Genomic DNA, 14,525 nt, shown 5'->3' with positions numbered 1-14,525 from the left:
TCACAGCAAAAATGTTGCTGCACACGACTAGTATAAATAAAGAAAATGCCATGTCTTTATGAATTAACAGTGGGGATTAGAGTTGCATGGATATCATAGATGCTATGCCTGTAACACATAGGGCTTCATTTCAAAATAAAAGCTCACAGGAAAACAGTAGAACAAATTCTGTACATGATACAAGGTCTTAATTTGATTGAAGTTTACATACTTAACTACAAACTACAAATACAATAAATACATTTCATCTGGGATAAATCTTCATTTGGGATTCTGATATATAAATACTATACATATAGGACTTCCCTCAGCTACTTCTTATACATGCCATAGATTTGTCAGAGCAAATAAGACTGTATAAGTGTTTCAAACAATTGTTGATTGTGAACATTTCTTGGCCGGAGTTGCAGGCATTAGGTATCGTACTCTCTTCCAGAAGCGTGAGTTCCACGAGGCAGCTCCCCGTGAACCGTCAGGCCACCTCAGTGGGGCGCTCTTGCGAATCAGGTGTTGCAAGCCGATGGGAAGTTGTGTGTATCCCTGCGGCCCAGTGTCCCCGAGCTGGATCAGAATCACACTCATCTCCCTCTGGACCAACGCATGGTGGAGCCCCACCTGGAATATGACCAATAACATTTTTTTTTACTACTTCATCACAATCAAATAATTCCCATTAGCAGAAGAAAGCCACAAATGACAAATGTTATTTTAGTCTTAAGTTAATACAGGGCACAACTTGATAATCAAGTGTCAAGAAATCAAACAGTTATGGTGATTCAGTGATGATTATCTCAACATTTTAGGACAACAAATTATAATATTCTGGTACCTTTGCTCAACTCTCTATAGCTACTTGATCATTTTCTGAATGTTAAAAAGTCAGACAGATGATTGGTGAAACTTTATTTTGAACAAATCCAAACTAGGGATGCTCGTTTTTCTTAAGCCTGCCACACACATAAAGATTTTATAAATCTCAACCGATTTATTATCTGTGAGAGACCCCACACATGAAGATAAAAAATCTGTGATTGAACAGTTTTGATCGTATTGTGTGTGGTGTGCTGCGATATTCCAAACACAGCACACCACACACATTAAGATTTTTCAGAATCTTGACCCTCTGGTCAGAAAACAATCCGGCATCAGCAGCGATACCAGGGGTGTCGTTGTAGCTACTCTTTCGGGTCTATTTCCGGAATGGACAATGAGAGCGACGTAATTTTTTTTTTAATGAAAGCGGGACACTTCAGCCTTTACAACGATCCCATCTGTGTGTGTCTGTGGCTCCGGACGCCGAGCAGTCAAGCAGCTGTCCAATAGGGACCCGTGCTGTCACATGACGGGCTGTGAGCGGCGGTCACATGATCGTTTAAACATGGCTGCTGTATTGCCGGCTGTTGCCGGCTACGAGCGCTACTGTCTTTGCTATCAGTAGCCTCGCATCACCAGGCTCTTCAGACAAGCGAAGAGCCTGGTGTCCGTTACCTCTGAATTAGTCTGCATTCTGGTTCCTGTCTGTAGCGGATACCGAAATCACCAGATTCACCAAAATAAAAGTGTTCACCAACATAAAACTTATAAAATAAACATTAACTTGCAATACAATAAAAGCGAAATGTTAACTTAATGGCTCGGGGACTTTCTTGTAAATTATATTCCTTAAATTAAAGAGTTTTACCGCATTTTATTAGCTTGGTGCTTTTATTTTGAAGGAAAGGTCTGTCTCTCTCGCCCTGGATCCGTTTCCTTCCCAAAACAGCGTGTCAACGGCCCCAGACTAGCTATCAGCTATCAGGAAACCTCCCGTGTGCGTGAATGTCTGTGTGAACCTCATGTAATGCCAGGGCTGCACTGTGGCTCTCTGTGAGGTTGCCGGTGCTGTGTGGAGAAGTGGCTTGTTGCCGCGAGCAGCATGCAGAGCTCGGCAAGCAGGCGCTTCTCCGCACAACACCGGCTTTCCACACACAAGATGACTTTTGATTGAAACGGCCACGGTTGTCGGCCCCGATAATCGTAAATATTGAACATGTTTAATACTTACGATTATCGGCGCCGAACGTTTTCCGAGCCGATTGTCGGGGGAATTTTGACTCTTAACACACCACACACTACAAGAGAATCTTATAAGATAATCTTAAGACCTTAAGATAATCGGGCGGTGTCTGTCCGTGGTCGGAAGGGGGAAAATCGGGGCAAAATCAGCCCGATTATCTTTATGTGTGTGGCAGGCTTTAGTTTAGTTTCCGTTTATTTCAGACAAGTTAAAATAAATAAGAAATAATACAGTAATGGACAGACATAACAAATAAATACTTTACAAAGACAACACATGAAAAAAAATTAAATAATTGAAAATGAAAATAATTTGATTTTTCATATCCGAAAAGGAGTGGGAAGAAGTATAACTTATTTATTTTGAATTTCTTTTCTAACCAATTACCAACGCACATTAACAATTAAACTGTTGACAAACAAGATTAAATAGTATCTGTGACCCTTTAAAAAATACCAATACAACATGGTTGTTTTCATTTTAATACGATAATAATAAGAGGTATATTTTAAAATGTGCAAAACTGAACCAATAAGAACTTGGATCTCCTATGTAGGTAAATATTTTAGACTTAATAAAACTGATTATACATGAGAGAGTCTAACAAAATCAGAACACACCTTCATTGTTCAACTAGTAGTATTTATCAGTCCAAATCCTTATTGTATTGTTAATGGTGAACAGTCAAGATCCCTAAGGCTTTGTGACTCCTACCTGCCAGTCGAACCCTCCTATCGCTGACTCTTGGGTGGAGGCGGGACACTGGTCTGTGACCTGAGGCGCTGATCCTGAGTCCGGGGTGAGGATGACCATCAGTCTCCTGCTCTGCTTTATGCTGTCCTCCACCAGCTCCAGGCGATCTGTGGGGTCGGAGAGAAGGCTTAAAAAAACAAACTACCTTTTAAACCACAACAAGTAGCTCCACAGCCTCCATCCATACTTTACAGTATTTATCTTTGTTTAAAGCCAAAATACAAGAGAGTAAAGGCAAAAGGAATTCAGACCTTCCCCAGGTATGTCGTCCCTCCCGTGGATGAAGAGCCGGTAACCGCACTTGTCCTCGAGGACAGAGGGTAACATCTGTGTGACAAACCGACTGAGTTTATCCTCGGTGACCTTGTCCATGCTCTGCGTCTGGTAGACCACGTAGGCATCGTACATCCTCTCATCTGTTCAACGCAAACAAATTCCCCAAAGCAAAATGTAAATTGGAGACAACGTGGTGTCGTCTTGAACAAAAAAAACCCCTAACTGTACCTTTTCTCTGACTGCTCAGGGGGACGTAGCGTCTGAAGAGGAGAGCAAGGTCAATGGCGAAGCACTTCACCAGCACGGCAGCGCACACACAGGCGAGCAACACACAGATCGGGGCAACGATGAGAGGAGTTCTTGACTCTGGAAAACAACAGTCAAGTAAGTCACGTGTGTGTTTGGATACAGTCAGCATTTTTCATAGTATCTACAAATTTCACTACAAGACTAAAACCAACAATTGTATAACTTAAAGCAGAAGTGAGCGATATTAGTGTTAGTGTTAATATAAGTCTTAAATAGTTATATCTTCCGACAGCAATCACTTACATAGAGTGTTTGGACCGAAACACGGGTCTGTCAGTCCCTCTGCTCTGCTCTGAGCCGAGGAGAAAACTTTTCTCGTATCCTACAAGTTTTATCCAATAAGGAGAGAGAACGGCATGAAGGGCTGTGTGTGCAGCCAAGGGATGCGCCTGAATGTGGTGACGTAGGGACGAGGACCAATAGATCCATGACGAGGGCGGGGGCTGCTAACTCCATCGGCTGACGTTATGGTGCGTTCAAGGCAACCTGTAACTCGTGTTTTTCCGACCTGTGAAGTCGTACCAGTTCGATCTGGTACGAGTTCACGGGTCGGAAGTTACGAGTGGCCGTTATAGTGACTTTCACAGGTAAAACAGGTCGGAAAAACACGAGTGGGTTGCCTGGAACGCTACAAAGTCGTAAGTCGGGACTTGAAGCTGTAATTTACGGTTTCAAAAGCCTGCCTGGAACGCAGCATTTAGCCAAAACGACCGGATCGCTTACTTCTGCTTTAACCCTCAGGCCAAAAAAATACAAATTTTTCTTTTTTCTTTTTCTATTTGGGATAATTTTGGCTGTGTTAGGGCTAATGGCATGAATTTCTGCAAGAAGGATACTTCTTTGACATTAAAAAAAAAAAAAAGGAATTTACGTTCACAGGTCTATTGTACACTACAGAGCATCTTTGCATACTTTGGGGACCTTCGAGCCAAACATGTACAAGTAAAACAAAAATGCTTTAGAATCATACATCAGTATTTTTTTCTGCTTCTTTTTTTGAAGATCCTACTTTGACCTTTTATTCACTCCTGACATGAGCAGTGCATGGGCGTACACACAATAGTACTGCACGGTTTGACACTACTTGCTTGATTATGAAGGACAACACAGAGGGCCCTAGTTTGTTGGCGCAGCGCAGGTGGCGCAAGGTAGCGCAGCTGGTCTAATGCAAGTTTCGACCAGCGCAGCCTAGTGCAAAGTCAGATTGGGAGATTTGTAGATCGCGCTGCGCTGAGATAGGCGTGGCCGCGCAGCAGGGGGAGGCGTCACAGATTCAGCTTGGTGCAGTGGAAGTTTTGTGCGAAAATGTCCCGCCGAGGTTGCGCTGAAAGCTCGCCACCTCCAACCAGGTCTACTCTCAGCGCAGGGCGGAGCGCAGCAGGTGCAGTGGAAGTTTGGCTGACTGACCTGCAGTGCACACACGTCACCAAGACCTCACAAGCAGATCTCCACAGTTCCAGGCACATTTCAATGCAATAAATATCCACAATAACCACTATTTAATGCAACTAATGGAATCAACAGTGAATTTATATCTATATAGATTGTCCCGTCACATCTGACGTCAGATCAAAGCAGAGATCAAAGGCTGTCGGCGCGTAAAGGAAACTCCACCTGAATTAACACAGCAGGGACGAACTGGCACTGAAAAGCAGCTGTGGATGTCCCAAGCAGGACTGAGGGTGGATGACTGCATGTCGCTGCCGTGTTGAGATACGCACTCTGCCCTTGTGATGATCGCTTTATTTATTTATTTACTTATTAATTCATTAGCGCGAGCGACCGCGTCACGCAGCCGTAATGAAAAACAAAACACAAATCTTCATCTCTCTTAGGCTGTCTTTACACTGCACGGTTCAAGTGGCCCAATTCAGATTTTTTTCTCTCAAGTGGCTCAGATCGGATCTGTAACATGAATGTGTAAACGGGACAAATGCGCATGGAATCGGATATATATTGTCAGATCAGATTCAGGCCCCCGTTGTATGTGGAAATAAATCAGATACAAATCGGATCTCTGCCAATGCGTCTGCAGTCTAAACAGACAGATCGGATCTTCCCTGGCAATGCGTGTCATACGTCATCAATGATAATATTAATTCACGTGCTCGCGCGTCTCGCTGAACCTCTGTAGTCCGTGATTGACACGTGGGGCTGACCTGGACTACCGTGGCCAGCTGTGGCCAGCTGTAATCACTGTCACAGGCGTTACAGTGTTTAATAAACTCGTCGTCCCTGTAAATGAGGGAAACCTCAGTGACCAACGAGTTAAAATAAAGGTTTAAATAAATAAAAAAATAATTTTTGTGGTGTCCGCGCATCTGTTTTTTCCCCCCTCACTAGTTCTTGTTTTCATATAGCCACTACAGTAACATTCATTTCTATGCGGATCGATACGAGGGCAAGCGAGGGAGCGCGAGATAAACACCAGATTTCACGTTTTCCTACCGGCAAAAACTGAACCGAGCCAATAAGAAATCAAGAGAGGAAAAACAAACATTGTATACAAATGTGTGAGGCTGTCCCCCTCCTCACGACATGAGCAACGGAGGATCAAACGGTGGCACAACTGTCACCGTCACTCAGCTGCTCATCTCACAGCAGCTCCGCTCCACGCAGCCACTTCACTAACGTTATTTTGTAACGTTCACTTTGTAAGTGACGTGTTGGATACTCTGAGCACCAGACTCACCTTTGTTTAAAAATATTCTTATATTATTACATGACAATTTCCTGAAATCACTAGTTTATTTCCAGCGGGTTGTTTCATGCAAGCACAGCAGGTGTAAATGCAGATTATCAGATCTGGGTCACTTCTGATAGAACATGTAAATAGACCGTCAAAAAAATTGAATATAGGCAACAAATCGGAATTGGGCATCAAGACCTGCAGTGTAAAGACAGCCTTAGTCCACCACAACAGCCTCGGTATCAGATAGTCAGTATATAGCCTACTACAGTATACTCAGCATCTCTATCACAGAAAAAAAAGAAAAAAAAGAGACGGACAGAGAGAGAGAGAGAGAGAGAGAGGGAGAGCGTCCTTTACGCTGATTTCATCCCGCATGGTGTTTGTTTATGTTGTGATTAGTGTACACCTCTCATCTTGCTTACACAGGGTTTGAATAAATGTGAGTTTATTTATTAGTTTATTAGGGCCCGAGCGGCGACTGCTGTCGCCCAGCGAAAGCCCTATTGTTTCTGCTATGTTTATTATTAGGCCCGAGCGGCGAGTAGCACTCGCCGGAGGGACTATTGAAATCGCGTTGTTTTTTATTATTAGGGCCCGAGCCTGTGACAACGTCCCAGGGAGGACCCTATTGTAATTCGACATGCACATTAGTCAACGTGCCAGCCGACGAGTAACAACAAGTAAGCAAGCAAGTAATCAAGTACTCCACTGACCTGGCGCAAAATTCCCCGAAATGCAAATGTTTATTAGGGCCCGAGCCTGTGTCAACGACCCAGGGAGGTCCCTATTGTTATTCGACATGCACATTAGTCAACGTGCCAGCCGACGAGTAACAACAAGTAAGCAAGCAAGTAATCAAGTACTCCACTGACCTGGCGCAAAATTCCCCGAAATGCAAATGTTTATTAGGGCCCGAGCCAGTGACAACGTCACAGGGAGGACCCTATTGTAATTCGACATGCACATTAGTCAACGTGCCAGCCGACGAGTAACAACAAGTAAGCAAGCAAGTAATCAAGTACTCAAGTGACCTGGCGGAAAAAACGCTATCTTGAAATGCAAGTGTTTATTTTTATTATTAGGGCCCGAGCGGCGACTGCTGTCGCCCAGCGAAAGCCCTATTGTTTCTGCTATGTTTATTATTATTATTATTATATTCTCCCTAAAATCGCCTTTTTGGGGGCTTTAACATGCCCCAAAACGCGTAAATTTTGGCATGCACATCCGGCCTCGCGAAAATTTTGATATTTTGAAGTCGTTAGAAATGGGCGTGGCCAAATGCCTCTATAGCGCCCCCTAGAAATTTTAAAAAACCCCTCCCCATAGGGGTTTTTTTGGAGTTGGAACATGAAAATCGGTACACATGTGTAAGTTGCCAAGACGGACAAAAAAGCCTCTTAATGTCATGGTGAAATCACAACAGGAAGTCGGCCATTTTGATTTGAACTTTTGACCTGTTTGATCTAACTCGTCCTAGGGATTTTGTCCGATTGACTTCAAATTGGCTGGAGACCACCGAGATGCCACTCTGATCAAAAGTTGTGCTCCGCAGGTCTCTAGGTCAAAGGGCGTGGCTTCTGGGGCCTTGAGGATTTTGGCGACTTTTCGTTTGCTCGCCATTTCACCTTCGAACAGCTCTAACGCCCACATACTTTATCCGATCAACTTCAAACTTGCTGGACATGATGACGGCTCCGCCCTGAACGTCCCGATATATTAATTTCCTACGTCACTCATAGCGCCCCCCGGTGGTAACAGGAAGTGGCCAGGTTTTACCTTAACGTGTACTGATGCCACATAGTTGACCCCATCAACTTCATTCCACTTCTAAAACATGCAGACTAAGGTGGTGAAGCTACATTATGAAAGCTGTGAAGCTACGAGTAATGGCGTCCGTGTGGCGACGCGGCCACCATTCCTCGCCATGAAAATACGTTTGGCTTTATGATGGCTTTAATGAACTCGTATCAACATGAAAATTGGTACACAGGTCCAGGGTCACGACCTCAACGTCTCCATATGCTCATAGGTGATCTCACTCATGTTGCCCCCTAGTGGAAACAGGAAGTGGCATATTTTACATAAACATTGTCCGATTTCCACGAAACTTCACATGTGTGATGAGGGACTGACCCTGAACACACCTGCACGCATCGCATTACTGCCCCCTAGTGGACGAACCTTTAACTGCTCATAACTCCCTCATGCTTTGTCCGATTCACTCCAAACTTCACATGTGTGATGAGGGACTGACCCTGAACACACCTGCACACATCCCATTACTGCCCCCTAGTGGATGAACCATTAACTGCTCATAACTCCCTCATGCTTTGTCCGATTCACTCCAAACTTCACATGTGTGATGAGGGACTGACCCTGAACAAACCTGCACGCATCCCATTAATGCCCCCTAGTGGACGAACCTTTAACTGCTCATAACTCCCTCATGCTTTGTCCGATTCACTCCAAACTTCATATGTGTGATGAGGGACTGACCCTGAACACACCTGCACGCATCCCATTACTGCCCCCTAGTGGACAAACCTTTAACTGCTCATAACTCCCTCATGCTTTGTCCGATTCACTCCAAACTTCACATGTGTGATGAGGGACTGACCCTGAACACACCTGCACGCATCCCATTACTGCCCCCTAGTGGACAAACCTTTAACTGCTCATAACTCCCTCATGCTTTGTCCGATTCACTCCAAACTTCACATGTGTGATGAGGGACTGACCCTGAACACACCTACACGCATCCCATTACTGCCCCCTAGTGGATGAACCATTAACTGCTCATAACTCCCTCATGCTTTGTCCGATTCACTCCAAACTTCACATGTGTGATGAGGGACTGACCCTGAACACACCTGCACGCATCCCATTACTGCCCCCTAGTGGACGAACCTAAACTTCACGTGTGATGAGGGACTGACCCTGAACACACCTGCACGCATCCCATTACTGCCCCCTGGTGGATGAACCATCAACTCATCATAACTCCTTCATGCTTTTTCCGATTTGCTCGAAACTTCACGGGTGTGATGAAGGTCCGCCCCTGAGCTCATCTGCCTACATCTGGTTACCGCCCCCTGGTGGATGAACGAAATATTGCGTTTTTTTGCTCCTGCCAGGGTTTTTCTCCCTTCTCACCACAGCCCCCGCGTGCCTCAGGCCCCGCGGTGGCGCGGAGTCGCGAGGGCCCGATCATCGCCGCTTGCGGCTTTAATTATTATTATTCCTCGTCAATAAACCCCGATTTGACCCCTTTGCCACGCTCGAAAACTCACCAAATTTGGGACACACGTCGGGTCTCGCTTAAATTTCGATCTGATGCTATCGCCGTTTGTGGGCGGGGCAAATTGGCACAACAGCGCCCCCTGGAACTTTTTACCACCGGCCATAGGAACCAAAATTTTTTTTCCCGCAGGCCGACGAAACGTGGTACACATATGTATCATACCCAGACATGAAAAAAGTTTGTTTCGCGCGAAGCCCAAAAACCAACAGGAAGTCGGCCATTTTGGTTAGCATTTATTTTACGCAAAACGAACTCCTCCTAGGCATTTTGCCCGATCGGCTCCAAATTGGGGAGAGAACATCGTCAGACCTAGCTGAGCTTAACTTGTGCTCCGCAGGTCTGTAGCTCAAAGGGCTTGGCCTCTGGCGTGCCCCGAAGTTTGGCGACTGTTTCGGTGCTCGCCATGTAAATACGATTGGCTCTCATGCCCACATACTTGATCGTAGACGCTTCAAACTTGGTGCAAAAATCTATGGAGAGACCCTGAACGATCCGACATATTATTTGTCTACGTCGCTCATAGCGCCCCCCGGTGGTAACAGGAAACGTACAAAAATTCGTTAAAAATACATACTTGACCAAATCAACTTCGTTCCACTTCTAATACATGCAGACCCGGATGGTGAAGCTACATCGTGAACGCTTTGACCCTACGAGCAACGGCGTCCGTGTGCCGCCGCGGCGAATGTGTATCTTCCCAATTTAAATTACGTTTGCCAATTACGCGCACATACTTCGTCGTAGCCACTTGAAATTCAAAGAACATGACGTTGGCTCCTCCCTGAACGTTTTGATGTATCGACTTCCTGCCTGGCTCATAGCGCCCCCCGGTGGTAACAGGAAGTACGCAAAAATTCATTAAAAATCCATACTTCACCCGATCAACTTCATTCCACTTCTAATACATGCAGAACCAGTTGCTGAAGCTACATTATGAACGCTGTGAAGATACGACGAACGGCGTCCGTGTGCCGCCGCGGCGACTGACGATTTTTTATCGTACAATTACGTTTGCCTTTTTCGTGGCTTTAACGAAGTCGTGTCCTCACGAAATTTCATCCACAGGTCAAGAATGGCAAGATCTTTCAGCGGATAGAGTCGTTTCCCATGGGCGTGGCAAAATGCCTCTATAGCGCCCCCTTGAAATTTTTCCTAGATTCTCCATAGACAAATTCCGCTTACTTTGTCGTACACATACGAAACTCGACACACACCTGTATCATACCCAAACATACCAAAAATTGAATTGGAGCCACGCCCTAAACCCAACAGGAAGTCGGCCATTTTGGTTAGCATTTCTTTGACGCAAAACGAACTCCTCCGAGGGAGTTCGTCCGATTGACTTCAAATTGGGTAGAGAACATCTCCAGACCAAGCTGATTACGGCTTGTGCTCCGCAGGTGTGTAGGTCAAAGGGCGTGGCTGCTAGGGCACGGCCAAGTTCCCGAATTAAGCTAAAAAGGTTTAAATGCTATCGCGCCCACAGATTTGATCGCAGCAGCTTCAAAATTACTGGATATGATAATGGCGTGACCCTGAACGATTTGACATATTAATTTAATTCGTCACTCATAGCGCCCCCTGGTGGTAACAGGAAATGCCATATTTTGCATCGACATTGTCCGATTTGCTCGAAACTTAACATGTGTGATGAGGTAACGACCCCGAACGCAACGGCCCACATCCCGTTACTGCCCCCTGGTGGACGAACCGTAAACTTGCCGTAACTCCATCGTACATTGTCCGATTTGCTCGAAACTTCACGTGTTTGATGAGGGGACCGCCCTCGACTCAGCCGCCCGCGTCCGGTGGCGCGCGGGGGTTTCGACGAGCGCCCCGGGGGAGGCGGGGACCGGGGGGGTGTGGGAGCGGGACGCCGAGTGGCGTGGAACGAGGGCCCGTCATAGCCGCTTGCGGCTTTAATTATTAGGGCCCGAGCCAGTGACAACGTCACAGGGAGGACCCTATTGTAATTCGACATGCACATTAGTCAACGTGCCAGCCGACGAGTAACAACAAGTAAGCAAGCAAGTAACCAAGTACTGCATAGACCTGGCAGCAAAAACCCCAGATATTGTAATGTTTATTATTATTATTATTATTATTATTATTATTATTATTCCGCGACTTCGAACAAGATTTCGACCCCTTTCCCAAGCCGAGAAACGGATGAAATTTAACACGCAGGGGGGGAAGCCCAAAAATTGCCATTCTGTGGTGGTCTCGCATGTGGGCGTGGCCAAATGGCACCATAGCGCCCCCTAGACCGCGCATAGGAAATGGCAGTCTGCGACACCGATTTGTCCGAAACTTGGTAAACATATTCATCAACCTGAGATCTTCAAAAAATCTCATTACGGACATACCCGACAACCAACAGGAAGTCGGCCATTTTGCTTCAAATTTGGTTTACGCAAAACGAACTCCTCCGAGGGGTTACGCCCGATCGGCTCCAAATTGGGTAGAGAACATCGTCAGACCTAGCTGAGCTTATCTTGTACTCCGCAGGTCTGTAGCTCAAAGCGCTTGGCCTCTGGCGTGCCCCGAAGTTTGGCGACTGTTTCGGTGCTCGCCATGTAAATACGAACGGCTCTCATGCCCACATACTTGATCGTAGACGCTTCAACCTTAGTGCAAAAATCTATGGCGAGACCCTGAACGATCCGACATATTATTTGCCTACGTCGCTCATAGCGCCCCCCGGTGGTAACAGGAAACGTACAAAAATTCGTTAAAAATCCATCGTTGACCAAATCGCCTTCGTTCCACTTCTAATACATGCAGACCCGGATGGTGAAGCTACATCATGAACACTTTGACCCTACGAGCAACGGCGTCCCTGTGCCGTCGCGGCGAAAGTGTATCTTCCCAATTTAAATTACGTTTGCCATTCACGCGCACATACTTCGTCGTAGCCACTCGAAATTCAAAGGACATGACGTTGGCTCCTCCCTGAACGTTTTGATATATCGACTTCCTGCCTGGCTCATAGCGCCCCCCGGTGGTAACAGGAAGTACGCAAAAATTAATTTAAAATCCATACTTCACCCGATCAACTTCATTCCACTTCTAATACATGCAGAACCAGTTGCTGAAGCTATATTATGAACGCTGTGAAGATACGACGAACGGCGTCCGTGTGCCGCCGCGGCGACTGGCGATTTTTTATCGTACAATTACGTTTGCCTTTTTCGTGGCTTTAACGAAGTCGTGTCCTCACGAAATTTCATCCACAGGTCAAGAATGGCGAGCTCTTTCAGCGGATAGAGTCGTTTCCCATGGGCGTGGCTAAATGCCTCAATAGCGCCCCCTTGAAGTTTTTCCGAAATTCTCCATAGACAAATTTCGCTTACTTTGTCGTACACATACGAAACTCGACACACATGTGTATCATACCCAAACATACAAAAAATTGAATTGCAGCCACGCGCTAAACCCAACAGGAAGTCGGCCATTTTGGTTAGCATTTCTTTGACGCAAAACGAACTCGTCCGAGGGAGTTCGTCCGATTGACTTCAAATTGGGTAGAGAACATCTCCAGACCAAGCTGATTACGGCTTGTACTCCGCAGGTGTGTAGCTCAAAGGGCGTGGCTGCTAGGGCACGGCCAAGTTCCACGAAGCAGCTAAAAAGGTTTAAATGCTATCACGCCCACAGATTTGATCGCAGCTGCTTCAAACTTGGTGCACATGATGAGGGCGTGACCCTGAACGATCCGACATATTATTTTTCTACGTCACTCATAGCGCCCCCCGGTGGTAACAGGAAGTGCGCTAAAATTCATTAAAAATACATCGTTGACCCCATCAACTTCATTCAACTTCTAAAACATGCCGAACAAGTTGGTGAAAGTATTTCATGAACGCTATGACGCTACGGCTAATGGCCCCCTTGTGGAGGCGACAGGAATAGCGCTCCATCGTGAACTGCCACCTCCCACGGATTTTGCCCGATTGACTTCATATTCGCTACAGATCATCAGGAGACCAAGCTGGTCAAACACTATTAAAAGCTTTTCTCTACGTCAAACGGCGTGGCTGCTAGGGGGCGACAAAGTTGGCCAACAGCTCGTTTAGTCGCCATGCTATTACGTTTGCCTTCCACGCCCACATACTTGATCGTAGTCACTTCAAAATTTCAGTACATGATCAGAGGCCCGCCCTCTACGCCTCCATTTGATCGTACGCTAGCTCGCTCAAGACGCCCCCTTGTGGACACAGGAAATGTCGTGTATTGCATCGACATTGTCCGATCAGCTCGAAACTTCACATGTGTGATGAGGTCACGACCCCAAACACAACGGCCCACATCCCGTTACCACCCCCTGGTGGACGAACCGTAAACCTGCCGTAACTCCATCGTACGTTGTCCGATTTGCTCGAAACTTCACGTGTTTGACGAGGGGACCGCCCTCGACGCAGCCGCCCACGTCCGGTTGCGCGCGGGGGTTTCGAAGAGCGGCCCGGGGGTAGCGGGGACGCAGAGTGGCGTGGAACGAGGGCCCGTCATAGCCGCTTGCGGCTTTAATTATTATTATTATTATTCCCCGCAAAGAATCGCAAAAACGACCCCTTTGCCATGCACGAAAACTCACCAAACTTTGTAGCCTCGTGGGGCTTCGCGAAAAATTTGATATTTTGGCAGCGTCGCATTTGGGCGGGGCCAAATGGCTAAATAGCGCCCCCTACAATTTCCCCAAAAACCCATAGGGAAAAAAATGACGTTAACAAAAGCGGACCAAAATCGCCACACATGTTCATCAATGCGAGATGAACACAAAATCCTCCTATAGCGAAGCCCGAAACCCAACAGGAAGTCGGCCATTTTGCTTCAAAGTTTGTAAACGCAAAACGAACTCCTCCTAGGGATTACGTCCGATCGGCTCCAAATTGGGTTCAGAACATCGTCAGACCTAGCTGAGCTTATCTTGTGCTCCGCAGGTCTGTAGCTCAAAGGGGTTGGCCTCTGGCGTGCCCCGAAGTTTGGCGACTGTTTCGGTGCTCGCCATGTAAATACGAATGGCTCTCATGCCCACATACTTGATCGTAGACGCTTCAAACTTGGTGCAAAAATCTATGGCGAGACCCTGAACGATCCGACATATTATTTGCCTACGTCGCTCATAGCGCCCCCCGGTG

General features: G+C 46.4%; 1 protein-coding gene across 1 annotated transcript in view; it reads right to left on the bottom strand.

Annotated features, from left to right (window-relative positions):
- Nucleotides 1-366: 366 nt before the first annotated feature.
- Nucleotides 367-14,525, bottom strand: part of LOC311004065 (uncharacterized protein) — a gene marked incomplete at its 3' end in the record, with an annotated part of 39,595 nt that continues 25,436 nt past the window's right edge. The window contains exons 4-7 of the mRNA XM_083996013.1: nt 3,314-3,451; nt 3,061-3,225; nt 2,771-2,916; nt 367-615 (exon numbers count right to left, since the gene is read on the bottom strand). Of these exons, the coding sequence (XP_083852139.1) occupies nt 367-615; nt 2,771-2,916; nt 3,061-3,225; nt 3,314-3,451 (698 nt within the window). The remainder of the gene's footprint in view (nt 616-2,770; nt 2,917-3,060; nt 3,226-3,313; nt 3,452-14,525) is intronic.

Source organism: Trachurus trachurus, assembly GCF_905171665.1.
Source record: "Trachurus trachurus genome assembly, chromosome: 21".
Classification (NCBI taxonomy): Eukaryota; Metazoa; Chordata; class Actinopteri; order Carangiformes; family Carangidae; genus Trachurus; species Trachurus trachurus.
Note: the sequence above shows the minus strand (reverse complement) of the source record. Positions and strands in the feature narration are given on the sequence as shown.